This window comes from Ciconia boyciana, chromosome 3, assembly GCF_034638445.1.
Source record: "Ciconia boyciana chromosome 3, ASM3463844v1, whole genome shotgun sequence".
In the NCBI taxonomy this organism is placed as follows: Eukaryota; Metazoa; Chordata; class Aves; order Ciconiiformes; family Ciconiidae; genus Ciconia; species Ciconia boyciana.
In genome coordinates this window covers 69834125-69861674 of record NC_132936.1, presented here as the reverse complement: position 1 = coordinate 69861674, position 27550 = coordinate 69834125, and the positions used below count along the sequence as shown (strand labels likewise).

Sequence of the window (27550 nt, the reverse complement as noted above, 5' to 3'; positions counted from 1 at the left end):
CAAATTCATAATTCATGCATACAATGAGAGCTTTTGGAAAGGAGAATTTGAATTTAACAAACACTACCACTCATCATCTGAGCAAAGATGGCAAAAGGAATTTCAACATTATTTGTGATCTAAAAAATTGAACCATCGTTGTTGCTTTGTGTTGTGCTTCCCTTGCACAGACTGCAGTGCCTTCTGTCTGCTTTAGGGTGTGGCATCTGCCATTGGGGAGGAAAAACTGGCATGTGTTGCCTTTTATAGCAGACTGATTTCATTGTGCTGAGGGCCTCTATTTTATAGCCTCTTAGTTCCAATCCTGTAGCCGAGTTGATGAAACAAATGGGAGGAAAAGGAGTTAGTAGTATAAACTCTTCAGTTTAAAGCCTCATCTTTTTTTTCTTTTCTGGGGAAAACATTTCAAAGTAAATCTGTGTTAAACTTTGCGGGTTATTTTCCTTATCAGAAAGAGTTGCGGAGCATGTCAGGAAGTATTGCGATCCATAACCGAGGCGCTATCAGTGCATCTTATCAGATTTTCAATATATATAGTTTTGCTTGAATATAAATGTCTTAAAGTATAAATGTGTAATTGATTTTATATTTTATTTTAGAGTACACATGTAAATAAATACACACAAGTAGACATCTATATTTATATTTGCATATGAAAGACTTCAAAAAATCAACTTATGTGGTTTAATGTGTATAATTAGCGTGCATTTGAATATAGAAGAGAAGAAAATCCAGGAGAAAATGTCAAAAAGGCTCACTAACAAAGATGTAGTATTCTCTTGGCAAAAGCTGATGAATGATTTGGCATGAATTCATCTTACAGTTCTGTTATTCTCTCTCCTACAAAGATGATATACCCCTTTCTAGCAGTTTGCATAGAATCGCAATTTGTTGTTGTTACAGACTGTAATGACCCTTGGGTATGCACCTGATTCCCCCCACTAGAATTACTCACCATTTTTTTTCCCGCTCTATGTTTTTCTACTAGCCATATAACATTTTTGCACTTGCAAAGAGTACCAAAAAAAAAAAAAAAAAGAAAGAAAAGAAAGAGAAAAATACAATTGTAACAGAAGTGTTAGCAGGATGTACTTTACAAGCACTGAGACTTTTCAAAACTAACTCCATAATGGAAATCAGAATATTTCTGACTTTTCAGACAGAACTAAAATTACTAGACACTGGAATCACACTGTTCATACATTTATCAATAATCTTTGCATGTAATTCAACATTATAGCATGAAGCTTCTGCTCTTTAATGTTTTCACAGTGGATTCAAAAAAGCGTCTCTACTCATGACAGCACATTTCTTGATATGCTGCGTTTTTCTCTACTATTATTATTGAATCTCCTATTTATCCATTTTGAAATTTGAAAACGTGCCTACCTTTAACAGAGCGCATAAATGTATTAATTTAAAACAGCGTGGTTTAGACCCTTACTATATTGAAAACGTTCGCTAATATCCCAGTTTGCTATATTGATAGCCAAGTATTTGATCTCCCAACTGCTTTCATTAGTTGAATGTAGTGTGTGACTACTACCTGTTTTTATACTAGGGTATCATTTGTATTAAGATAGTTATAAAAAAACCTTCAAACCGTTCTGAAAGATGGTTCAAAAATGTAGGTCAGCAGCAGCAGCTTTCCGTTTGGAGCAAGAGTTACTCGGATTACATATTTTGGTTTTTGTGTTACTACGTTTTCATGAGTGTCTTGTGCGTGCTGGAAATTATATTGTTTGGGGAAACAATTATGAGGCCGAAAATGGCTCGCTCTCCTTGATCGACTCCTGTTGATCTGCAAATAAGTACACAGAACATATTGAAAACAGCCCTATATATAAAAGCATCATCAGTGCAAATGACCGTTAGAATTTGGAGACATCTGGACAATGTGGACAACTGCAAAGATGCTACCGCTGCAGAATTTTAGGTTAAATTTTATAAACGTCTGCACACACAATGGAAATCTTCGGGGGGGGGGAAGTCTTATTTTTCCGTGACATAGCGCACGTTTCCCTGCTCTCGGAATACAAGGAGAAGCCTTTCGAGCACGACGCAGGGGGCTGGGGGGCAGCGTGCGGTCCCCGAAAGTTGGAGCGGTTCATCCGCTCCAGCCCACCCGGACACGGGGCGCCGCGTCCGTGGCCGCCCCCTCGCCGCCCTCCCGCCGCAGCGGCCCGCGCGGGGCAGCGCCGCCGGCGGCACCCCTGGCCCCGCAGCGGCGGGGCCAGCCCCGGCCCCCCCCCGGCGGCGTTAAGCGGCCCGGGGCGCCCGGCGGGGCCCGCCTCGACCCTTGGCCTCGGAGCAACCCCCGCCCGAGCCCGGCGTTTGGCTGCCTCCTCCGCCGAGCCCGGAGGGTGCCCGGCGCCGGCCGCGACTCTCGGCGCGCAGGGGAGCGGGTCCCGACTACGAGCAGGGGCACCCGAGGGGGCCGCGCCCCCCCGGCCCGCCGCGCTGCTGCCGGCGGCGGGGAGCGGGAGCCGGGGCCGTGCGGAGTCCAGTCCGCGTTTTGCAAGTGCGCGGGAGCGATCGGGGCGGAGGGGGCGATGGCTGCCGGCGCTGGCTCGCTCGCTCGCTCATGCCATGCTGGGCCAGCGCGGCTCCGCCAGACGTGTGTTTACCCATATCCGGGTTAGAGAGGAAAGGAGGAAAAAAAAAAAAAAAAAAGTTTCATTTAAACCTGAACAAAAAACTTTCAACATGAAATCACACAGCAGGAACAGGCTCGGACCGTAAGGCGTTCTTACCATTTCTAATCTCAATCACGGACTCGGGGAGGGAAATTTCTGTAATTTGGTGCGTGCGGAGCGGTCCGCAGGGGATACTCTTGGCTCAGTCAACTCCCGTCCCCGGCCGCTTCTCTTTCTGCCCCTCTCCTCTCCCTCCCCCACCCCTGCTCGCCCCCCTTTTTAGAGGGTGGGGGTTGATTTTTTCTTTTTAAAAATTATTTTTTTTTGGTAGTTACTATTATCATAACTAATTTCTCCGGACTCGCAATGTTGCGATGATCATGGCCGCGCAAGTCGCAGCGGCTCCGGCGGGTGCGAACAACAGCAAGGGCAAAGCCCCGAGCCTGCCGGGCGGCCTGGGCCCGGAGCGGGGCCCGGGGGGGGCCGCCGCCGCCGCCGCGGGGTCTCCCGGGCCGGGCCCCGCGCTGGGGGTCGGAGAGGGGAGTCCGGCCGGCGGCAGCAGCAGCAGCAGCGTGAATAATGTAGATCACCATCTCCTCCACCACCACGGCGAGCCGCTGAACATGGCCAATAACGCGGCTCCCGCCGCTGCCGCCGGTAACAACAACAACGCCAGCGGCGGCGGCGGCTCCTCCTCGGAGCCGGCTCTGAAGGAAGGTGGAAGCTCCTCGGCGTTATCTTCATCTTCTTCGTCTTCTTCCTCCTCCTCCTCCTCCTCCTCCAACCCGGGCTCGGCCATGGAGACGGGGCTGCTCCCCAACCACAAGCTGAAGAGCGTCGGAGGCGATCACCCCGCCGCGCCGCCCCACCACCACCATGCCCACCACCCGCATCACCATGCCCACCACCACCATGCCCACCACCCGCACCACCACCACCATGCACTACAGCAGCAGCTAAATCAATTCCCGCCGCCGCCGCCGCAGCAGCCGCCGCCTCAGCACCATCCCGTGCAGAATAACAACAGCAGCCTCGGCGGCGGCGGCAGCGGCAGCAACAACAACGGCGGTGGCGGTGGCGGCGCTGCTCAGCCCAGTGCAGACATGGAGCAGCAGCAACATGGAGGAAAAGACAGTGTTTTGGGCGCTCAGGCCGAGCCCCCGCAGCAGCCGCAGCAAATGCTGAATAAAGGCGCCGACGAGGAGGAGATGCCCGGCAAGATGGGCGAGCCCATCGGCGGCCGCTACGATCACCCCGGCTTGGGACCCCTGGGCGGACAGCAGCAGCCCCAGCAGCCGCCCCCGAGCGCTGGGAGCGGCGGCGGCGGCCTCGGCGGCGGCGGCGGCGGCGGGAGCGGGGGAGGCGGCGGCGGCCCCTCCGCGGTGGGTGTCTCGGAGTTCAATAGCTATTATGGCAACGCTGCCCCTGCCCCTGCCAGCAGCGCTACGGCGAGCCGCGCCGGGCCTTGCTTTGATCAACATGGCGGACAACAAAGCCCCGGGATGGGGATAATGCACCCCACGGCGGCCCCCAACAGCATGGACCCCCTGCAAAACTCCCACGAAGGTTACCCCAACAGCCAGTACAACCACTACCCGGGCTACGGCCGCGGCCCCGGCGGCGGCGGCGGCGGCGGCGGCGCGGGCGGCGGCGGCGCGGGAGCCGTGGCGGCGGCGGCGGCGGCGGCGGCCGCCGGGGCAGGCGGCGGCGGCTACGGGGGCTCCGCGGCGGGCTACGGGGTGCTGAGCTCCCCGCGGCAGCCGGGCGGCGGCATGATGATGGGCCCCGGCGGCGGGGCCGGCCTCGGCAAGGCTGCTGCCGGTGCGGCGGCGGCGGCCGGCGGCTTCGCGCGGTTCTCCGGGCAGAACCAGCACCCGTCCGGGGCCACCCCTACTTTGAACCAGCTGCTCACGTCCCCCAGCCCCATGATGCGGAGCTACGGCAGCAGCTACCCCGACTACAGCAGCCCCAGCGCCCCGCCGCCGCCGCAGCCCCAGCCCCAGGCAGCGGCGGCCGCCCCGGGAAGCCAGCAGGCAGCGGCGGGCATGGGCATGGGCAAGGACATGGGCGCCCAGTACGGAGCGGCAAACCCGGCCTGGGCAGCGGCACAACAAAGGAATCACCCGGCGATGAGCCCTGGGAACACCGGGCAGGCCATCGGCAGGACCCAGGTAACCCCCCGCGCTCGATTCGTGACGGCTCCCCGCCTCCGTGCCGCTCGTGTCGGGGTCTTAGTTTCTTTATAATTCACTTTTTCCCTCTCTCCCAACCCCCTCTTTTTTTCATCTTTCTTTTTCCTTTTTTTTTTTTTTTTTTTTTTTTTCCTCCGGGCCGGTTCTGCTCCTCGCTGCCTCCGTAGCAGGGGTGAGCAGCGCATAATGCGCGGCCCCGGTGGGGCCGGAGGCATGGGAGTGCGGCTTTCGCTGCCGAAATTAGGTTGTTCTCAAACCCAATTAATATTTTTTCCCTCCACTTTGAAACAGCGACGGGGAGGCGCAGGGCCCGGAGGACAGGCAGCCTGGGACGGGGGCGGGGGGTGGATTCTGTAACCGGGACCCAGGGGGCTCCCGGGGGATAACGTCCATTATCTTCCACGGGGCTTTCTTCCCCCCCTTTTCCTCCTCTCTCTCTTTAACCTGTTATTTTTTTTGACCAGAGCGAGTTGCGCCGTCGCACGCTCTTAGCAGATTAGTTTGTCACTGATGGAGTTACCGCAGTGAGATCCACGGAACGCGGCCGGGCTCCTTTTTCTGTGGGAAGAGCGCGCGTGTGTGCGTGTGTTCGCCTGCGTGTGTGCGCGCCTGTGCCCGCGCCTTAGTCCGCGCGGCGCGGGCCGGGGCGCGTGGGGTGCCTCGGTCCGGTGACCTTACGGGGACTTGCCCACCAGCAGAAGCGCGCGTGGGTGCGCGCGCGCATAACTACGTTTCTCTCCCCAAACACACGCGGAAATCCGAACCGGGGGGAAAAAACAAAAAGGAAAAGGAAAAAAAAAAAGAACGAAAAGTCCTTGGCGTCGGTAAAGGGGCGCGGGCAGCGGGCGGGCCGCGCCGCCCCCACCCGCACCCCCCTGCCCCAGCCCGGTAACTCCGCCGATCGATCGATGGATCGATGGATCGATCGATAGATAGATGGGCGCGATGATCGCGGGGCGGCGGGCCGTGGCGCAGCGCCTTTCCGGGGCGGGCGGTGCGGTGGCGGGGAGCCGGCGGGCCGGGAGGCCGGTCCCCGCTGGACGGCCGGTGCCGAGGAGCGGCCGGGTCTCCTCCGCCAGGTTCGGAATTTGAATTGTGGAGGTAAACTGGCTGCAACCGTCTCCAGACAGCTGCCTCCGAGTTGACATCTAATCTGCCATCTGATTGGCTCCCCGCTCGCCATTGGGCACCTCGCGCCGCTGATGTAAATAGAAGCGCTGAGCGGCGCAGTCACAGAAACCCCCGCCACAAATAACACCCGCCAGTCGCGCCGGCGGGGCGAGGTGACGCGGGCGGGGGAGAGGCGCACACGCACGGCCTCCGCACCGGCACCGGCCCCGGCCGTGCTGGCCGCCGGCGCGGTGAAAAGCCAGGGGCATCTCCCCACCCCCCTTCACCTGTGCTCCGTGGCGTGGCTTTTCTGGGCATCGACTTTTATTTTTTTTTTAGATTTTTAATTCTGTGCTAATTGGAGGCGGTAGGGGACTGTCTTGTAATAGCAGTGTTTGGACGAGGATTCGGGATTTCAAGTTGCGCTCGCGCCTCTCAAAACATTTTGTAATGTGACAGCTTATGGATATTACGCAAGGGATTAGATTTTTGTAACCAAAAAAAACCCCGATTTAATCCAAAGACTAATTTCATTACACTTCTGTGAGCTTGATATCTAACCTGTGCATGCCTCTTAAAAAAATCTTGTTTGCACGTAGCTGCTGTAGGTGAGGAAACGCCGCGTGTTGTCCAGAGAAGGGAAAGAGGAGCTGTTCTGTCAGAGATTGCGTTTCTTTCATCGCTGCAACGAGTCCAGATATTCGGGGGAAAATGTGCTTTCGCGTTTGAATTGTGGTTAGAATACTTCAAGAAGCATCGGGAGTTGTTGATCTCATTATTTTTCTACACAAGTGTGAGATTAGGCTTCAGTTCTCAGTAGGAGAGTGAATTGTGTTAAATGGAGTAGTGCATTAGAATTTTATGGGTTTCTTTTCCCTTCAACAAGATCTTTCTATTAAGAACTGTTAAATCTTTTAATAGCTTTTAACAACGAGGACTGACAGGAACAAATGCAGGTGTACGCTTTTGGGGTCCTTAAATAGCTGGTTCTTTCCACGAAGTAATGAACAGAACCGGGAGAAAACATCGCTTAATGTTGCGAACGGTGTATTAATACTGAAAACATAATGATAGAAACCCTGGATGGGCTGGCTGTGTGTGTGTTTGTCTACTTCCAGCAGACCGCTCCTGTCACATTTTTAGTTTTTATTCCATTTCCTTTCTATTTCTTCCAGGGAAATAAGATTTTTTTTTTGTGAGTGTTAATTTTTACCTTTTTTAATTTGCACTGATAAAAGGGTCACTGGAAGCCATAAGGTAATGAGGCCTCATATGCATAACCTTTCATAATTAATTCAAAAATATTTGCATTGTCTGCTTGCTTTTAAACACAGGTAGTTCAGAATTTATGGCTTTAAAAGCTAGGAAAATTGTCGTCAGATAGACATAGTACATGTTACTTCAGAGTGCTATTTCTTCACGGCAGAAATTGTTTAAAGTATTTTATTTTTATTGGAGGAGTGAGAGTAAATTCCTTATGTCCTCAGTATGACCCTTAGAAATACTTCCTTATATTTATGGGTTTACGTCCTCTCTCACAGAATTTTTTTTTTTTTTTTTTTGGTACCGTAAGAATTAGGAAGCAGCTTAGAAAGAATAGTCTGGCAAGGGCACAATTTCTTTGATTTTTTTTTTTTAATTATTGTTTTTTCCTCAAAATAATTGTCATAAAGGCAAGTCATCAGTGTTCTTTATATTATGGTTTTTCCATCTAACCAGTAAGTGATTGAGATAAGAAATTTTCTTAGATTTTAAATTAATTTTTTTAAATGTATAAAATATGTTGTGCCAAATAAAAAGAAATACTTACCATTAGCTTACAGAACACAATAATTTTTGTACATTGTTTTTTTTATTTTTAATTCCCACGTGTCAACCTCCAGGTATGTTACATCATTAAGCAGAGAAACTGATTGTTGTTTGAAAGAGAATAACGGAATATTTAGGCCAGCATTTGAACAGAAAGCTTCTCTTTATTTTTTTAAATAATCTTCTGTGTGTATACTCTATATATGTGTATACTCTATATATGTGTATACACACATTAGAATATACTCATTTGTCATGTGTCTTTGCAAAGCAGATGATGATTGGCCCCTATGCCTGTAAGAAACTATTGTGCTGCGAACAGAGAAAAAGGACCGTCAGTGGGCTACAACATCTGAGATACTTGTTCAGGAAATTCTTGCCTCACCATGGGTAATTTTTGTAATGTGCAGAACTGTGGCGTCCCACTCTGAACTGACTTCTGTGTTTGTCCAGCCTATTAAATTATTTAAGAAAATTTTGCTTCCATTTCATTTAATCGCCTTACCCTGTCGTGAGACGAGATGTAAGCTTGAAAAAGAGGCCTCTTGTTTCTGAAGAAACACACGTTTTCAAAGCAGATGGATATTGCTCATGCGGATACATTGATTTGATTGTGGAGGAGTTGTGTGATGCTAGTACAGTACCTTGTCATTCAGTTATTTTGATTATTGATTAATTCCTTGGCAGTGTACAGATACTTAGAGTCCTGAGGCTCCTTTTATTCTTCACTTCTGATTTGCACTGCAGTAGCTTAACACATTAGCTGGCCTCCGTGTGTATGCTTTATATAAATCTTTCTCCTTTGTGCACGTGTGTAAGATGTACATACACCTACACACGAAGAGAGAACCTGGGTCCTTTCAGGAGTACCTGTATAGCATAAGGTATATAGCAAGTGTTAGAAAAAAATCTGTCGAGCTGCTCTGAGTTTGTGTGTGTATCAGTCGTTTGTTTTGCAGCAGAGAAACTCGGAATGTGCCTGATTCTGCAGCTCTTTTTATGCCAAATAGATTGTCTGTATTGGGAGTTCTGGCTAAGCCAGGGCTGCAGAATCATGTCCTGTGCCTGAAGGCCATTAAACAGCTGTTAGTGTGGTGAATAGATTCTTGATGTCTCAATGGGAGAATAAAAAATATCTTTCCCTGTGCATTTTCGAATAAACAGTTTAGTATTCACATAGCTTCTATTTAGAAGTAGCAAATAGCAATATTCTCAGTTAGTAGCATCTATATATACATTACGACTGTATATTTGACACTTTGTGGTTTGGTGTTCAGTTATTGGTTTCTGTAGTAGCGCTTATGCCTACACGTTGAACAGCAGGACCCTGTGTACAAGATACAATAAAGAGAGATGCAAACCTGTCTGCTGTATTACTGCCTCCATCGTGTAAGGATTCTACAACTGAACAGTCGATTGCTGTCTTTTGGGCATTCTGATTCAAATCCATGGGGATGAAAACTAAGGCATTTAATCCGTTGCTAAATTTTCTGGTTACATATGTAACACAAAATTTTTGAAATTACTAAGCATGGTCTGTTAGGTGATGCTGTTTCATTCTGAAATAGTATCTTAGTTAAAACTAGATTAAATTTGTGCAATGAAAACAAGTTTCAATAGCTACTGATAGGTCTTTCTTTTTCTTACTTTTGTACCACTAATATTTTATCATAGGTATTTTGAAATTCTCATTGTTAATGTGAGAATGGCAGTAGTTTATTTATCCTTATGTCCTTGGGATTGTACCTGTGTCCTAACTAGTTACATTTCAGTACTTTTTCAAAACGTGCCATTTATCGGGAGGCTTTGAAGATTCTCTGTGGATATGTAAAGTAGTGTTGCCACACTCGCTGTGCATGCATGCTTAAGGCTGCAGAATTTCAGTAGCATGTGTTTGTGGTAGGCTAACTTGCTAGAATATATTTTAGAATTGTGATTATTAAGGTACTTGGGAAAAAAACTTTTTTCTTTCAATTTTGGGGCTGTTTACATAGTGCTAAATACATGTTTTGGTAGGATTGAATGAGGACTTTAATTAAACTTAAATTAAAAGTATACCTTAGTGGTTTTCAAATTTGTTTTGAAAACTAGTAGTAGAAAAGCGGTACTAAGCAGTGTTGTTTTTGTATTGCTTGGTGCTGAGAGAAGCAAATGAATGTAATACAAGAAAACCTTGTGGAGCCAATTGTATTAAATTTTTTTTAAAGAAGCCTTACCTGTTAATAAACTTAAATATTATTTTTTAGTAAACCTGAAAGGTTTCTGTACACCTGATGTATGTTTTTGCCATTCAGATCATAAGGTTGCCTTTTTTTTCTGTTACCCAGCCATACCTGTTCAAGCTCAATTTTACACACAAATGCTGGTGTGCTGGCACAGTGTTTGTGTTGCAGGTGGCCCGGAGGATTGCTGCTGTTGTACTTCCAGTTCTGAGAGTGTGGCATCCAGTGATCCACCAGGAACATGTCAGCTCCAAAAGGGCCAAACCCATCCAGGGTGGTGTTCCACTGCAATCGAGGAATCCTCAGGGATGGATCTATCCCAAGATACCTTTGTAATTTGTGAACAATGCATTTTGGGGACAGTAGATGGCCAGTTTGTACAGGATTACTTTTAACTAACTTTATTTTCTCAGTAACGACGTTCCAAGTACGTTTGATCTTTCTAGTGTGCCTTGCACTGGAGTAAGAGACGATTCTTCCTGTTGTACAGGATGGAGAAACCGAGGCACATAACATACACCTTCCTTCAGGCAGGCACACCTTGGCACAATTGAAAACAGAGTCTCTTAGAAATAAATAGGGTCTTGGTGCCATAAACTTTAGCTTTTGAATAAATCCAGTCTTATTGTGAACACATTCTGTTCTGGGAGAATTTAAGCTTTACAGGCATCTATTCAGACAACTGAGAAGACAAATGACTGAGCAAAACGAGGGATTTGTCTGCTGTGTCAATATAGTCACCTTAAACTAAAGGCACCGTCATCTAAAATTCAAGTATGCCTTGCACTGTTTTATCATGATTATGTACTCAATGTCATCTATATAAAGTCACTAGATTTCTCATAGAAATTAAACTCTGAGGAAAATTGAGTTGAACAAGTGCCCAGGAGCTTAGCTGGCGTTGCAGAACTTGCCTTTTGATGAATATGATGTACAGAGCACAAGTATGTGCTGGGGGGTGCGGGGGTGCATGCACAGGCTTCCTTACCACCACGTCTGGTTGTTTTATCTGGCGGATAAATTGTCTTCAGTTTTGAAGTAGAGCAAATGTCATGCAGAAATCACAATTATTAAGTCTTGTTTAAAGATTGCTTTTCATATGGGAATTGTTCTTACTGCAAATATAAAGTACCTTTTAGCAAACTTTGTATTCCCTGTGTAGGTAGTTTACTTCATCTGAAGGCACCTGCAACTGTTTAGAAAATTGTGTAACCTAAGATCATTATCCTGATGCTATTATCAAAATGTTTCATTTATGTTTATTAAAACCAGTGTGAAATCTGTGTAAAAGTTTTCAGTGGGTATGAAAGGGTGTTGATATATCGTACATTTATATTCCATGTATAGCAGAAATGTTAATTTCCTTATAAACTACCAAACCAAGTCGTGAGGCTGCTGAATTTCTGAATGGGTAGTGGCCAGTTTGTGGATATAAACTGGAGTTTGATGGTTCTGCAGTGTGCGTAAGGAATTGCTTTTGGTATAGAGCTATCAGTATTGATCTACTTGCATATTACTTCTTGCATTTGAGTCATGGTGGGTTTAGTAACTATGTCAGAAGGACTGAGCATATGTAGAAGTATGTAATCTATTTATTAGTTTCCTTTCTCCAATTTCAAGAACTATTAGTTAGTTAATCTTTTGCACCTGAACTTGTCCGATTGCCAAATGGTGTTCTGCATTTAAGAATTCACTGCTGTGCCCTGTCTTCCCCCCTGCTTTGTAGCCTTCTCAGACTTGAAAAGATACTGAATTTAGGTTTGTGATCTGATAATTGCTTATGAAGACATCCATCTGAGTGATAGGCCCTCTGACACTTCCATCTGTAGGGCTGTGTCGCTGATCTCCCCTGCCATCCCCGTCAGTTTCTTTCTGACCATTGGGGGGCTGGGGAGGGAATTTTCTGCTAATCTTTTTTCTGCCCCCTTTTTTTTTTAAAGAAATTAGATGCATGTGGGATTTTTTTTTTGTTACTTCTTTAGTATGTTTGCTAAAAAATAGTAATCAAGAAAATGGGGAAAACTTGACATATAACCCCCCCCCTTTTTAGGGGTAGTGTTAGTTGTGTTATTGATAGGGTCTTGTAAGCTTCTATTCTAAACTGTTACACTCAGGATGTTTTTTTCCTTGAGAGCTTTGTTTGGAATTTATTTTAGGTATCTGCTTAAAAAAATAAATCTTCTGAGGCAGGGGTTTCTGTTGGATGTTAGTCGTTTTTTATCTGTGGTAGTTACAAAATGGTTTTGATTCTGCCAAGTTACTGAATCAATTTATTTGCCCTTTAAAGACCATGTGGCCAGGTCCACTGTGAAGTTCTGTTGTTGTAGCTACATAGTTAGGTTCAGTGAATTAATTGCACCCTTGACTAATAGCTGTTGTGGCAAACCCCTTTGTATTTAGCTTACCATTGGGGTGGTAGTGTATCTGCACTTGCAAAATAACAGCCTTTATAAGTAGCCTCTCCTGAGGGGTTTACAGGTATGGCTGTTACAATAGAGGTAACTTGCTGAGTTTTTCACAAAGTAGATAGTCCCACGACATGTTTTGGTCACGTCTTAAAAGCGCAAGTGATCTGTGTTATTCAGGAAAGAGAGGGCTGTCTTGCTGTAGCACAATCTCTGGTACAGTTGGCTTTCACCAAGCGACCTGAAGTTTGAGCATGGTTGTTTTTTGTTTGTTTGAGTAAAGAAAGAAAATTGGTTCAGAATATCCCAAAAGGCGAGATCCTGTTTTAAAACGTAATTGTAGTCGTGTGCCATTCCCAGTGTGGACGTGGCTTGATTCACAGATTGATTGAAGTGGAATAGTGCCGCCTTTACACAAGCAGTGAATTCAGCCATGGTAAGTAAATTATGTGACTTCAGGAAAGTGGTATTAGTAGAGGGTCGGTGCAGTAATTCTGGATAGCTGACTGCATGATCTAAAGGTAGCTGGTTTCACTGTTGGATACCTCAGCTTCCGTATGTTAAAATAAGGATAATATTTGCCTTATTTAATTATTTGAGTTTGATGTGCAGTTTTAATTACAGTGTCATGCAACATAAATAGGCAGCCTAAATACTTGTTATGTGTGAAGGTATCCGGCCTGCACTGTACCTTCCTCTCTCTATTTGTTTGGATGGGATCTGAGACTAGGTGTTCCCAACATTGATCACGTTATTTGGTTAGCTTGTCAGACTCACTTGTTTGTAAGCAAGATACTGAAACATCAGCTCTGAAAGTTCCTTTTGAAAGCACAAGGACAGGATTTGTAGTTCTTAAATTTTATTCTTTTAAAGTTAAAAATAAAGATAAGGAGGTTTGTTTTGACAGCATCAAAGGAATATGCTGGTTTATTTGCAGCCTTTGATTTGGGTGGAATGTGTGGAGTTCTGTATTTTTTTTTGTGTAGCAATTTATGTTATGAATATTTTGGATATTCTCTGTTTATATGAAATGGTAGTATTGATGTCTTCTCTCAGACATGATTTATGGAAAATAATTGTGCTTTTGTGCTTTTCTTTTTTTAATTCAGTGTTTCTTAGTTGCTTGAAATTCCCAAGTCAAGAAAAATGAGCAGTTCTTCAGAGCTGTTGTTGTTTAAGATACTTACAGATGGTCATAGATAGAGGCTATTAAAGAAAGATTTCTGGAAAAATACAGGTAGGTACGTTTGAGGCTGCTTTAGTTGTGTACCAGCAATAGCAAAATGATTTTACTTGGCAGTTTTACTTATATCGAAAGTCCTTCCTTCCTGTAAACAGAAAGGTGGGTTTCTGCGAGGCAGGTAACTTCATGGTGCCCTGTATTCAGCAGTAATGAAAAGTGCTGGGAATAGATGGGTAGCGGTTGGCTGGTTGTATTCTGTTTTCCGTAACTTGTTTTAAACTGAAGTTTTGCTTGATTGAGGAATTTCCAGCCTGCAGAAACGCTGACTGGCGACGGAGGTTTCCCGGGGGAGGGGAGGGGAGGAGAGCCGGCTGGCTTCTGGGGCCGATTACAAACGTGGTATTTGTAGCGCCTGTAAAAGTTTCACACATGAAGCAAACTAGTTAGCTTGTATAGCGTCACATGATCAAAATATTTTTCCCCTCGCCGCTGCCAGAAGCTATCTATTGCTTTTCAACAATCTCGCTTGTCGGGCAGCAGGCCAGGGTGTGCGAGGCGGCCCCTTCCCTGAGCTGCTCCATTCTTCACCTCCCCGGCTGGAGTGCCCCGACCTTCACATATGTAGATGAGCCATGTGCTCCCTCAATTGAAACTTGCTGCCTCGGGAAGAAAGGGCTGTGGGTTGGGTTTGGCCCCCTCCCCCCCCCTTTTTTTTTTATTCCTCGGGGAATTTGACAGCCATTCATCCCTGACCTGGGCAGAGGTAATGCGAGGAAATGGGATCCCGTTTCCCAGTGGGTGCGGGGAGGCGGTGTGTGCCGGCCGCCGCTGCCTCACCTGCCGCGGGGAGGGGGGAGAGGGGAGGCGGCCCGGAGGCGAGCTGCTGCGGGGGACACGAGTGGAAAGGGAGAAGTCTGGGGAATGCTTGCTTTGTTTGGAAGCGTGGTTCTTGACCGCGTGTTGCTTAGCGGCCTTTCGAAGAAGCCTTTCTGCCGTGCCGCCCTCTGCCCTCGCTGGTGCTTCTTTGCGGGGTATTTCTAGCGGTTCTCTTGAAGTGACGCTGTAGTCAGTCAGGAGCTGGTGGAAGGCCGCTTCTTTACATTCAAAATTGTATTTTTGCTAATAAAGAGCTACTGTATTTGTTTGTCTTCTATGTTATATTCTGGTTTTCGATGTATTTTTTTCCTTTTAAAGCCTGAAGCTAACACACATCACTTGTGATAGTCCCCCCGACCTGGCACAAAAGTGTTCTTCCTGCTAACAAACTGTAGGAGCTACTACTTCAGTGGCGTTTTTGGGATTTTAACTTTAAAATACTCTTTTTGTTGTTGTTGAACATGTGGTATGCAAATACAGGGGAAAATAGTGCTACAAAGTATTTTGTTGTGGTTCTTTTTAAGTATTAAAAACACATTTTGCTTTTCTAATAAACCCCATAACCAGACCTTTTAATGTTTTGATATAAATAGCAATTACACTCACTGAGATCCAACCACAACCAAAAAACCCATTTAAAATCATTCAGAAGAAAAGTTCCCAACTTAATTGAGCTCTTCCTTTAAAGAGGAGGGGATGATTGGGCAGCATCTGTAGCTAACTGTCTTGCGTTCTAGAACAGTTTTCTTGAAGTGCTTAACATCTTGGCGTAGTTGCCAACGTTTCAAAATAAAGAAAAAGATTTTTTCCAAGAATTAGCTAGGGATCTGAGGGCTACTGCAGCCTAAGCTGTCAAGAGTTTTATGTGTGAATGCTGGTGACAATTGGAACATTTTCTGGATGAATTGAGACCCTCAGTAAGTTTTAGGTTTGGGTATATGGTTTGGTTGTCTCATATATTGGGGTAGCATTTAGGGGTTTGGTTGTTCAGGAGGAACTTGCCAACTGTGGTGTTTTGTGACCAAGCAGCGGAGAGGGATTGCCTGCCCCAGGAAGACTTTGCATAGCCCCCCATTCCTCCCTTTAGTTCTATCCAGCCTATTTAAGGAATAATAATAATAATAATACGCTCTGTTATTAGGAGGAGGGTTGGGGAGGGCCTGAGTCAGCTGTTACTTTGCTAGAGTGTGGTTGGCAGAATGGTAGATGTGTTCCTCTACTTTTTCTGGAGATATTAACACTAGTACATGTCAGCTCTGTTGTGGGATATGGTTGCTCAAGGCTTTTCCTCTGCATGTGCTCCTGCAGGGAGTGAGAGATTTTTGTGGATTACTTGCTTCTGTCTCGCTTCTTTCCTTCCCAAAGTTACATTACTTTCTTTTATCCAAATGTCATCTTTTTTTTGCTCCTTTGTCTTGTGATACTTCTTTTTCCTTCTGTAAATGTTATCTCTGAATTCCTATCTTTCTTACTTTCCAAATCATTGGAGTGATGGAAAAGCCATCCTTATTGTCTTCTGCCATTTTACAGTTGCGTAGGAGAGTAGTATGACCATATATCAAGGGAGAAAATAGCGCTTGAGTGATCCTGGTACCCATCCCTCCCTCTGAGTTGCATTTGCTCCTCTCTGTCCTCCAAGGAATCTGTGCACAAAAGTTCTTGGGGAAACAGTGACAGCAGGGAAGATGCCTTTGCTAGCCAGCTTCTTGTCTAGGCTCTTCTAGTGACCGGAGGTCAAGTTGCATTTAAAAAAAAAAAAAAAAAGGCCACCAAAAAAACCAACCAAGCAAGCCCCCAAATCCCGGCAAGACTTGGCAGTGTGATAGGAGGAATCATACAAGTAGTTATCTGTGGGTGATGGTGCTGGTTTTTTTTCAGGTTCCTCTAATGCTCATCCTCTAAGTAATAGCAGACTTGGAGAAAAGAAGAGAGGGAAACAAAGATAAAACCAAGCTGGAATGTAAATGTTGACATGCACGGTTTCTTTACTTTTTACTTGGCGTGGCAGCTGTAATTAAAAATCTGTGTTCCTATATTTGGCCAAAAGATATTTGAAAAGATGTCAGCATGAAAATTGAAACGTGGTGTTGCTGTGTATGTGGAAAGTGTAAAGACAGGAACTGAGGAGAGGAAACACTTGGTGTGTAATTGTCTATATTAAGTAGTGAATGTGATGTGCTAGATGCAGTCTATGCAATTTTATAGTACCTGATATTTAATTTCATAGATATCTTTTCCTTTTAATTCTCCCCAGAAGATTAGGGGCATAGAGAGAAGCAAACTGTCAACGATGGTTGTTTGTTATTCCACCATGTCATATTTTCTTTGGGGGGATGTAGCTTGTTAAGATGGTGAATGAAGCCTGTTTAAAAAGTTAGTTAAGGTTCCATTGTTCTCGGAAAATGCCTTAGGAATTCAAAGAACAAAGGCCAATTTCTTCTTGCATGGTAGTCTCCAAATTCTATTGCTTGGCCTCTAAGAAGACCTAGATGTTTATTTGCAACAATCTTGTTCCTTAAAAAAAAAAAATCTCAGATTTACCTGTGATAGTTACTTGTCTTTTAGGTTTGAAAAAGCGGAGTCAGACTTACCCTGTTTGTTCCTTCTCTCTACTCCTGCTTTTTAACATTCAGTTTAAATTTTTTCTTTGCTCAGGGTTGAGATCTTCCTTGAAGAGATGGAGGAAGAAAGTAGGTGCTTTTTGTTAAAGGCTGCAGCTGGTCATGCCATCATAACAGAATGTTCAAATAATTATGATTTCTGGTGACATTTTTACTTTCTTAAAGTCCTTGAACTCGCATATGGTTGTCTGTGTTACTCGAGCAAGTTGTCTCAGGGTGCCAGGAATAGGTAGAAATGTAGTTTTTCTCTCCAGAAGTGGGGTTATATATCCTATTGTAGACTGAAGGAGACAATGAACTTGACTTTTTTTTTATTCTTAGGGTTTTTTCCAAACGTTTATCTGATACTGAGCATTCAGTATCATGTTTTGTCTGTCATTTTTAGATTAATGCTTGGGGATAAGCAGGGAATATTTTTTTAAATCGAGTTCATTTTTTAGACATTCATCAGAAGATCCAAGTGAGTATTCCTCAAAAAGGCAGCTTTTTATTCTTCTTGGCTTTTGTGGATCAGGGGCTGAAACAAAGAGCAAATTAGCAGGAGAAGGGTTGTAACACATAAATGTATAGGAAAATGTGTTGAACTAAATGGACGTGTGCCTTTTGTGTACATACCAAGCCAGAATTTCTTTGGAGAAGAATGAAGGAAACTTGAAAACCTAATTTGTTTACCTCTGCATTTTTCCTTAGCCTTTTGTTACACTCCTTGGGCGCTCTTTTATAGAGTTTTGTGTTGCTAAAAGATCTTACACCAAAGAGTGAGTCTAATGGTTGTCTGAAGCTGATCTAAGACTTCACTTCTGCTGAAAAGACCAGTCCCACCCTTTTATCAGCTCCCTGCTGCTTCCCTTGTGTCATAAGGTGAGTCGCATCAGCTCGCTGATTTGTCTGAAAACTAATCCTGCCAAACAAAACCTGTGAATGGTTAGCTTTCAGCCAGATCATTGAGCTGATCTGACTTGCACACAGTCTTTCCAGCACAGAGGTAAGGCAAGGGAGGGTGTGGTGAGTTCAGCTGAGGGTGGGGGTCAGGGCAGGACAGCCCCTTTTGGTGGTGGTACAGGCTTGTATCAGCTTAAACTCATCATGAGACTGTATCTTGAGTGTGAAATTACTCTGTAAATAATGACAGATATTTAATTTCTCAACGTTTCTCTAGAGCAGGAAATCATTGTTATCTCCCTCTTGAAAGAAGCTGAGGCAGAGAGTAAAACATTTTTTTTTCCTTCGCCAAGACGATGATTATACAGAATGCACTGATTGCAGTGACCAAATAAGCCTTCAGTATCTTTGAAATACTGGATTTCAAGGGTGGGACTCATCTAACCATATGTATTGTAGGCATTTATACCTGATCTTTTCGTGTGGGCTTTTCTTCTCTTTGGTGTAAAGAAATAATCATTTCTTGTTGTGAATCATCTCATCCTAACTAAAGTAGATATGTAATGCAGGTCTAATGAATCATGCTCCTGAAGTTACATGTTTTTCCCCTTGCTTTAAAGAAGTTCTAAGCTGATAAGCTCAGGTGTTGGTGTCAAAGGGCAGGTGAAATTAATTCCTTCCACTATTCATAGTGTTTTCAAATCATACAGGCAAATGACTCCAGACTTCTGTTGGAGTCCTGGACTAACCTTCCTCTCATTATCTTGCTAACCCATTAGAACTAAAGGTTTTAGTACCCATTTCTCTTTTGTTGTCCTTTTTTATAATACCTATTCAGAGTTTTTCCTGCTGTTGCTTTTCTTTTGGTATGTTTAATTTTTGCCTGTGAGAACTGTCAGTGTTTCTTTTCAAGCGTATTTGCAGACATGAGGCATACTGAGAAATTTGAAAATATCAGGATGAATTTTCAGATCAGTTGACCTTAACGCTTAGGTATGCAATTTCCGTACAGAGATGCAGGCTTTTGATTTGGAAATAGGGTGGCGGTTTTGTCGCGTAGATGCTGCTTCGCAGTCCATTGAAAACTCTTTGCCCGTTGCTAGCGCTTCGGCTGCGGCGAAGTGGGCACCTGTGGGACGGAGCTGCCGTGGTGGTGGTCCTCGCCCAGCGCTGGCGCTCCCTGCGGCTCGGCAGCCCTGCCGCTGGTCGCTCCACTGGGTCTGTCTGTGGGGCGTCTTGCAGGGCAGCACACCCAGCGAGCACTTTGGCAGGGCTGAGGGGCTGTGCTGGGCATGGGGAGGAAGGAAGGGGCAGCCTAGTTGAGGGACCTCTGCCACCAAGGGAGCTGGTGTCTGTGGGAGCAAACAAGGCATGTTTGGGGCACTATGGATGTGTTCCAAAACCAAAGTGACGAAACCTGTTGTAATGCTGAGGGATGAAATAGTTCAGAAGTAGAAAAGAAGACACAGGGCTGCCTATCCTGCAAGGAGCTCTTTTTGGCAATGCAATTTTTTTACAAAATTGTTAAAGAGGAAAAAACATATTTTGCAAAAGGGATTTACCTACATGTCCTGCAAAATGGTTACTGTAATCCTTAATTATCTCTAGATCACTTAACCTTTCTTAGTAGAGTGTTTAAAATACCCAAACTGAAGTATTATTGCTCTTAGTAATTTCGCTGACAACTTTGTAGCAGGGTGTCAGTGCTTTCCACTTTTTGGAGGCTGGCATAACTGGTATTTCTGTTTGCTCCCTTTTTAAGGGATCTTTCTCACAACCAGTGATTATTTATTTGGTTTAAGCTTGCGTTTCTGAGCTCGGTATGCTCTGAAAAGTTGCTTGTTTTCAAAAGATTCTGAAGTGTCTGTCTCTTGTAGTTTGTATATATTTTATGGTTCTCTGTTATAGTTTGGAGTTCAACTAGTGGCATGTTTTTTAGAGGTACTTTTTTCCCCCCAGTGTGTACGAGGGGAGGAGGAGGAAGCATGGCTTCCTCAAGGTTGACTGAAATGTTTTAACTTCTATAGCAAATGAGGTGAGAATGAAATTGTCAGAAGGACAGAGACTAAATTATTGAAGCACTTGACTGTTTAAAGTAGCTGGGGAGGTACTATAAAAGGTGCGAGTCTAACAGTCAAATGTGTAAACAGCACCTTATTCCTTCCTCGTACCTGATTTCTCACCCCTTGCTTTATATGATGAGAGCCTAAATCAGTGTGGGAGATATCGCAGCCGTTCTCAAAGTGTTAGTTTATGATGCCTCCACCAGAAGAATAATCTATTATCATATAGGACAGCAGAGAGAAAAGCATTTGCAAGGAAGATTAATTGAAGTAATTCATCACTTTAAAATGAAGAAGGTTCATCAAACAAAAATAAAAGCTAAGTATTTTATATGCCTCTATTGGAATTTGATAACCATTTGTTTTGCTAGAAAATGTATGTGGACTGGGCACCTAGTGCTTGTCTACACAAGGAAATTTAACGGTACAACTATGTGCTATAATTATATGCTATAATTATACCAATATAACTCCCTATGGAGACACTCTTATACCAGAATAAGAGTTTTCATGGTTTATCTTACTCTGCTTCCAAAGCACGTAAGCTTAAGTGGGAAAGGGTACTCTTATACTGGAGTAAGTTTCCACACTGAGCTAGTTATATTGGTATAATTATGCATTTTTTTCCTTCAGTGTAGACAAGTCCCTAGTGCCTTTTCAGCTTTGAACTTTAGTTAAGAATTTCTTGGTTGTGATAAGTGTCTAAGCATTTTCATAGTGTATTTTTATAATGGGGCTTGGGTATTTAAACCAATTACTTAGGCCAATTAACAGCTTCCTGGGTTGTGGATAACAATAGGATATAAAAAGGGATCAAAACTCATGTTCCTAGCTGCTTGGATACATCTGCATTATTTTTTTTTCCCCCTCTGTGGTTTTACAAGTACGCAGTGTACAACACAGGTGGAATAGTCTGTGGCTGTCTAATGAATTCTGTGTTGGACACTTTTTGTCTCCTGTTTCTCATTATTCGAGTTTTGTTGTGCTATGGTTCTAATTGCATGCATCTCTATGGATCACAAAAAGAAGCTGCCTTGATGAAGTTGAAAAAAATGCTTCCAAAAATGTTAATCGTTTGGAGAATTGCTGAAATTTATTGATCTTCACACAAGACAGTTAAGACCATAATTGACTTGCTAGGCACAAGTTGTACAAGGAGCAACTCAAATTGGATGCAGTGGGAGGGGAGGGTGCAGTGCAGGTGCTCTTCTGGGATGTGATTCAGTCAGAGGATGATGATGTTGTGTAGAAGATACATTTGGTAGGGGTGAACTCTCTTGCCTGGTTCAGTCAGAAGTTGGTACCTAGAGACAGGTATTTGCACAGATGGTGCTTTGATGTTGGCCATCTTCTCTGGTTCTCTTCTGCCCATATCTCCTTTGCTGCTTGGAATACAGCACATCTCATCCTTACCTTTGCACCACCCCAAAAATAGGAATATGTAAATATTTATTTACAGTATTTTAGCAGTTTCTGCAAATATCGATATAAATTCCTTAGAAACAGTTTTTCTTATATATCTTTTATACTTCTTATGAAATGACTGGTTTGAAAACTTACCTTTTTTTTGTCCTCTTAATTTTCTTTTACCAATATTTCTGGTATGTTTGTAGTGTTATAATGTCTATGTTGTCTCATTGTGCCAGAAATTGAGGATTATGACTTCAAATGAAAAGCGAATTGAAGAAACAGGAGAAGTTTTACAATAAAATAGAGATGATGTAATAACTTCCAAATCATAGAAGAGCAAGGCTGGAAGGGACATCAAGAGGTCACTTGATCCATCCCTCTGCTCTGAGGCAGGATAAGACAGACCTAAACAGACCTAAATCATTCATGACAGATGTTGCTCTGTCCTGTAGTAGTAACAGACTGAGCATAAAGGAATTACGTATACATATGCTTCCGTGCCCCCCCTGCTTTGTGTAAGCTGAACTTGGCATAGAATTGGTGTGTGAGGATATGTGGATTCATAGAGGATTATTTCAAGTATCTGAGTTGTTGTTTTTTGAAACTTAATGCTTTCTGTCAAAATAGTCTAATGATGGTTTTGTAGTTTTGAGTGTAATGCTCATTTCTAATTTTAACTGATAGCCTGTTGTTCAGGTATATTTCATCCTGAAATGATTCTTTTTCTGTGTTAGCTTTGTAACCAGTGTCTCATCTTCTTGGGTATTGAGCAATTTAGTTTAAAAATGTGTAGCATTTCCTTTTCATCCTTGAGTATTTCTGTTGTACAATCAGTTGCAGTTTTACTTTTTTAATTCAATTTATTTTTCTGTGTGAAAGAGCTGAGCAAAAAAAACCTAGGGGTAGGAGTGTAAAAGGAGAAGGGGAAGAATGTATTCAAGAAATCATAGTACTTGTCAGAAGAGCTGGGTTTAGCTGAAATGTCAGGTTAGATAGGAAGTGAATAATGTGGCTTTAAGAAAAGATCTTTTTTCTTTGAAGAATAAATAGAATGTACGTTTCAGAATTTTACACGTGGTATCTGCAGCTCTTTAATCCTAAATTGAAGTTTGCAAATGAGTGTCAGATGAATAACGTATTTCTAAATTGAACAATACCTAAAATTGGAATTGCAGATACCCTGTTGCTAAAATGAGTCTTGGGCTTGTTTGCTCTATTTTGCCTTTTAGTTATATCAGCTGAGAAACATCTGTCTTTGCTGCTAAATGACCTCTTCTGACTAGGCCAAGTGATTTTGACAGAATGAACTGTCTTCAGCGCTCATCAGCTGCAGGAAGAGGCTGCTGTAAGTTGCAGCCTTGGAGAAGGGAGAGAGATTAGATGTAAATATATACTCAAATGCTGTTGCCCTGAGAAATAGCTTGCTCAGACATACAGGAAAGATTCCCCATACCTGTACTGCTTCAGTGTTTAAGAAGGAAGTAATTTCCTTCTCTTTCTTCTCATTTAATCTGATTGTTAATTTTAATTCTGTTCTAGATTTGGTAATTTTAGGAAGTCAGGAATACTGTATTTTGGGTCGAGCCCATTGGCTCATTAATCCTGAATATCCTCTCTAACAAATGAATGAGTTTCTTTGAAGTGTTTTTAGGAAAGCTATGTTGGTGTTTTCACATGATGGCTGATGTGGGCTCTCTTAAGGACTGGGAAATAAGAGGTAGGCATATAAGTGGAAAGAAGCCAAGAGTTTTCAGGCAGACAGCATTTGAAAATAATGGTTTCTCCTGTGGGAGAGGGGAGGAAATTCTATGAAAATGGCATAGTCAGGTTTCCTGTTAGATGATGATTCTTGGATGAGAAATACTGAAGTGGATCAGCTTTCATATCTCTCAGACCAGATATGTCTCACATGTTGATTTTTAATTTAATTTTAAATGGTGTGATATTAAAAGAAAATTATGATTGTGTATTGAAAACACATGCCTTCTTTGTATAGAAACTGAAAGTTCTGGATAGTAGCTATACTAAAACCATGTACTTAATTATGAACATCCAGGATAATTTATTGCAGAGGTGTTCGTACCCATGATTAATCCTACTTCCCTGTTTCTGCACTTATCCATGTGCATGTGTTACATGCATGTGTTTCTTTGTGCTGAGATGCTCTAGGATGTTTCATAGTCTGCCAGTGTTTCTGGAAGAATTTGTCCCTTTTGGAGTGATTGTGAAAAGAGCAGTGAAGATGTAGCAACTTTTGCCTGTTTTGAGTGAGAAGTAGGTGAAAGCTCTAGGGTTAAACCAGAATTTGACCTGGTTTAAACCCAGGTCAAAATTTTTTCCCCCGAGTAAGCCATAGGGAACTTTGTATTAGTATCCAGATATTTTTTTTGGAGGTCTGTTCTGTAGAGTTTGTCTGTTCTGTAGAGTTCTTTGGGAGTCATTCCCAAATCTCTGCAAATTTTTAACTTTGTTTAAAACCTGTGGGTATTAGAGCTGATAATCTTTTTAAATAAGCAGTGCTTTTAATTTTTTTGCTATCATTATTTATTTTGCTTACAAAGTATGTATAAATATGTATACGTTGATCTAACTAGCAATATTTTTTTTCTTGTAGAAATTAAAGTTTAAAGCTGAACAGATCCCTTAATACTTTGAGTTTTTGACTTGCTACATGTGTCTCTTAGTATGGCTGCTACATGTTAAGTACACTAATAGTTCTGTTTGGAATTACCCTGTTGCAGGGTGTTCTTGCCACCACCACCTTTAAAGGGAAATTTACAACTCCTGTAATGTTTGTCCTTTTAATTCTAAAATCCAGATGAAGCATAATCCCAGGAGTGTTGTTTTGCTGTTGCAATGTAATCTTTTTCAGATGATACATGATTTATTTGGAAACAAATTAGCAGCTATGCATGCCTAAAGAAAGTAATTTAATAAACAAGATTTTTGTAAGACCTAATCAGAATTGTAAAATGATCATTGGAAATCAGTTACATTATACAAAAGAGCTGGTGTGAATGTAGGCATGTGTGTGAATTCATGGTTTCCAATCACATTGTTCTCTCAAGTAATACAGGGGCTTTGACCTATTACTTAACTATTAAATCTTTTCAATCAATAATGAAAATTTCCACTCATTAACTGTAGTTTGTTCTGGTGATTGATTTAAATTTAAAAAAATTAAGTTAAAATTGAGTTAAATTTTTATTTTAATTACTAAAAAAAGCTGTTTTCTAATGCTTTAAATTACTTGCTGCTAGTGAATTTTTGTTTTGCTCCTTCCCAGAAAGTTAGTTCCATGCTCCTGACAGTGTCTGTGTTGATGAGGAAGATCATTATAAATGCAAAATAATCACAGGCAGGTACTTAACAAAATTCTGTTTCTCCAGCTCCACTAGTGGAGTGGCTAGCCCCAGATTCGTTATCTGTATCTAGTTGACCCTTGGACTGAGCTGATGCTGCTGGTATGTCTCTAACTGGGACAGTGGATTTTTATGATGTTCAACCAACATGGTACAGAGACTGTTAGGGAATGATGGTAAAAAAAGATGAACTGGTTATTTTCTAGGTAACTATTAATATTTTGCACTGTTTACAACCAATTTTTTTCAGCCTCTACAGGAAACAGTTTTAACATAGAAAAATATGTTACAAGAGAAGCAGTTTCTTGGCAGTTGAAGAAGTGACAGGGCTTCTGTTAGAGAGCTGAGTTTGCCTTCCAATTATCCTAATCCTAAATATATCCTTTAGGAATTTTGCATATATTGGCTCTAGCTAGGGACTTTCCTCTGTTTTCTTATTTAATTAAGACCATTTATTACATAATAATAATAAAAAATGTTAGGGCTGAAAAGAGAAAACACTAATGAGTAAGCTACATGCTATGAGGCTAGAAACCAACAAATACAGAAAGTCAGTGCTTTACACTTCTTTTTAATGTCCCAGTCTGATATCACTTGGTGTGAGTAGGGTGACTGATTTTTCTTCTTTTTCTGAACTTCTTTCCTTCCTGGTGTGGCAGAGGAATATAACTCTTAAAACTTTTTGGCAATCACTTCCCAGTGTGCCCAGAGCTTTCTGAACTTCCCTTAGTTGCAATCTCACATTATGGCTATGAAAAAGAAAACAACTAACGGCTTTTGTTTGCCTGGTGGAGTTTTCCATTCTGTTATCCTTTTATGCCTCTTTATCCCAGTAGCCTATCTATTTTGTAAGTGGTTTTTTGTTTGTTTGGGTTTTTTTGTTTTGTTTTCTGTTTTTTTCCTGATTTTATTCATCATGAACTCAGAGACCTGAAAAAAGAGAAGAAAACCGCATTAGAATCTTCATACCAAAGCAACTTATGCTGTGTGTCTGGACGAGAGTGGCAGGGCACTTTGCAGAAAGGAGTGGAAGATAATCTTTGACAGCAGTCAGGGATGAAAATAAGAGCTGGGGAGGTGGGAAGGGAAAGGGGCTGTGTTTTCTAGAGTATCCGCTAGATGCTAGTGTTATCTGGACTGTGAGTTATTCTGGAGTTGCGTTCTGGTGAGGTCCATTACAAATGCCAGCAGTAGGTATAATTCAGTTTTTGAAGAGTTGTCATTTGCTTTTTTTGTAATAGTGTAATCTCAGAGCATGGCCTGGAAATTTTAAATATGTTCCATTCAGGAGTACTTGATGAAATCTAGTGCATAAGGTTGAATATGAGAAGCTGAGGGCTTATTTTTGGACTTAGCTTAGAAATAGGTCAGTTTCTCAAAGGCATTAATACTGTTCCAAGTGATCTAGCAGAAACTTAAGGTGTTTTTTTTTTTAAAAAAAAGTTTCCAGACACCTTTTTCCTTTTGAAGGTAGGTTTCTGAAAGTTTAGGATACCTTGTTACAGCCTATGATGCGATTTCTCCTTTTTAAAACCTTCTAGAGTTTTGTTTTTTTTTTTTCCCTTAGCCTACCCATTTCTGTCTCTGAGTCCTGTTTCTTGTTGATAACAACTGACATCAGTCTCCCCAAAGTCTTCACGTCTTGTTCCTTGTTAAGAGTGCATATAATACTTGTTATTATGAGAGTGAAAACCCAGTCACAGAAAGGTGAAGTGTTGTGCTCATGTTTGCATAGCAGGTCAGTTGTGGAGCCAGGAATAGAAGCCCTGTCTTATGACTCAGTGCCCTAACCGCTGGCCTGTGCCGCCTCTCCAGAGCACTGGTCTCTTCCAAGAATGTAGTAGTGATGGGGTATAGAAGTAGCTACAGCAAGTATAGGAGCTTTGCTTCCAACTCTGGCAGGGCTTTGAGGCTTATATGTAGCTTAAAATACTGGGGGAGGAAAAAAGCTTTCTAAAGGAGTTCCTAGATAAGTTCTGTAAAGTTATGGTTTGCTTTGCTCTCTTTAAAAACAAAAAAAGTCTAGTTGAAAATAGCTTTCCAGAAGGTTGTGGATGTGGAAAAAAAGTTCTGTGTGTTTGACTTTCAAACTCTGCTCTACAAATAACCTTAAGAGTGGCCTGTGATTAAATCTTTTGTATATTCAACAACAAACTCATTTTATGCAACCGCAACTATGATAAAATTGAATTAAATGGACCTGCTTCTAAGACAAGAGACTGAATAGCTGAGTAGTGCATTATTCAATGAATGGAAAACGGGGAGGCTGGCTGAAACGGCTGGGAAATGGTTTTAACATTCTATCGGGCTAAAGAGCAATTCTGTGAAATCACTGTATTTGTTTCCCCCCTACCTCCCCGCCCTCAATTTTTAAATAGCAGTGCTCTTCATACTGTCAGAATTCAGTGTTGTGACACCCCTACTCAAAAGTTATGACAGCAGTATAATGACAGCTACTGCCTCTTGAGAATCAATCAGGCAATTAATTTTGTAAATGAAATGCTGATTATACAAAGCTTCACATGAGAGGCCCAGTGATTAAAATCAATTTAACAAATTGTTTCAGGTGGGACTTGATTAATAATTTGCCATAAATGCTGAGGATATATGACCAGCATACCTTTGTGTGTGTGTGTGTTAATACAGAACTATATATAACGCTTGGAGTGGAAAAAATCTGCAGCTAACTGTATGTACTTCTGGCCTGTGACCTAGTTGTGATTGGTTATACCTTTTTGTGGGTACACTGTTCTCCCCAGTGTCCATAATGTCACTTTCT

The 27550-nt window shown here is 42.8% G+C and overlaps 1 protein-coding gene across 7 annotated transcripts in view; it reads left to right on the top strand.

Moving 5' to 3' along the window:
• Positions 1-2518: 2518 nt before the first annotated feature.
• The window catches only part of ARID1B (AT-rich interaction domain 1B), a 337147-nt gene continuing 312115 nt past the window's right edge, over positions 2519-27550 (top strand). For 2 of the 7 annotated variants that reach the window (XM_072856053.1, XM_072856052.1), the window contains exon 1: positions 2521-4807. In XM_072856053.1, coding sequence (XP_072712154.1) covers positions 3011-4807 — 1797 coding nt within the window. In that variant the 5' untranslated portion in view covers positions 2521-3010. Of the gene's footprint in view, positions 4808-27550 lie in introns of all 7 variants that reach the window. The other 5 variants (XM_072856051.1, XM_072856055.1, XM_072856056.1 and 2 more) reach the window with 5 other exon arrangements.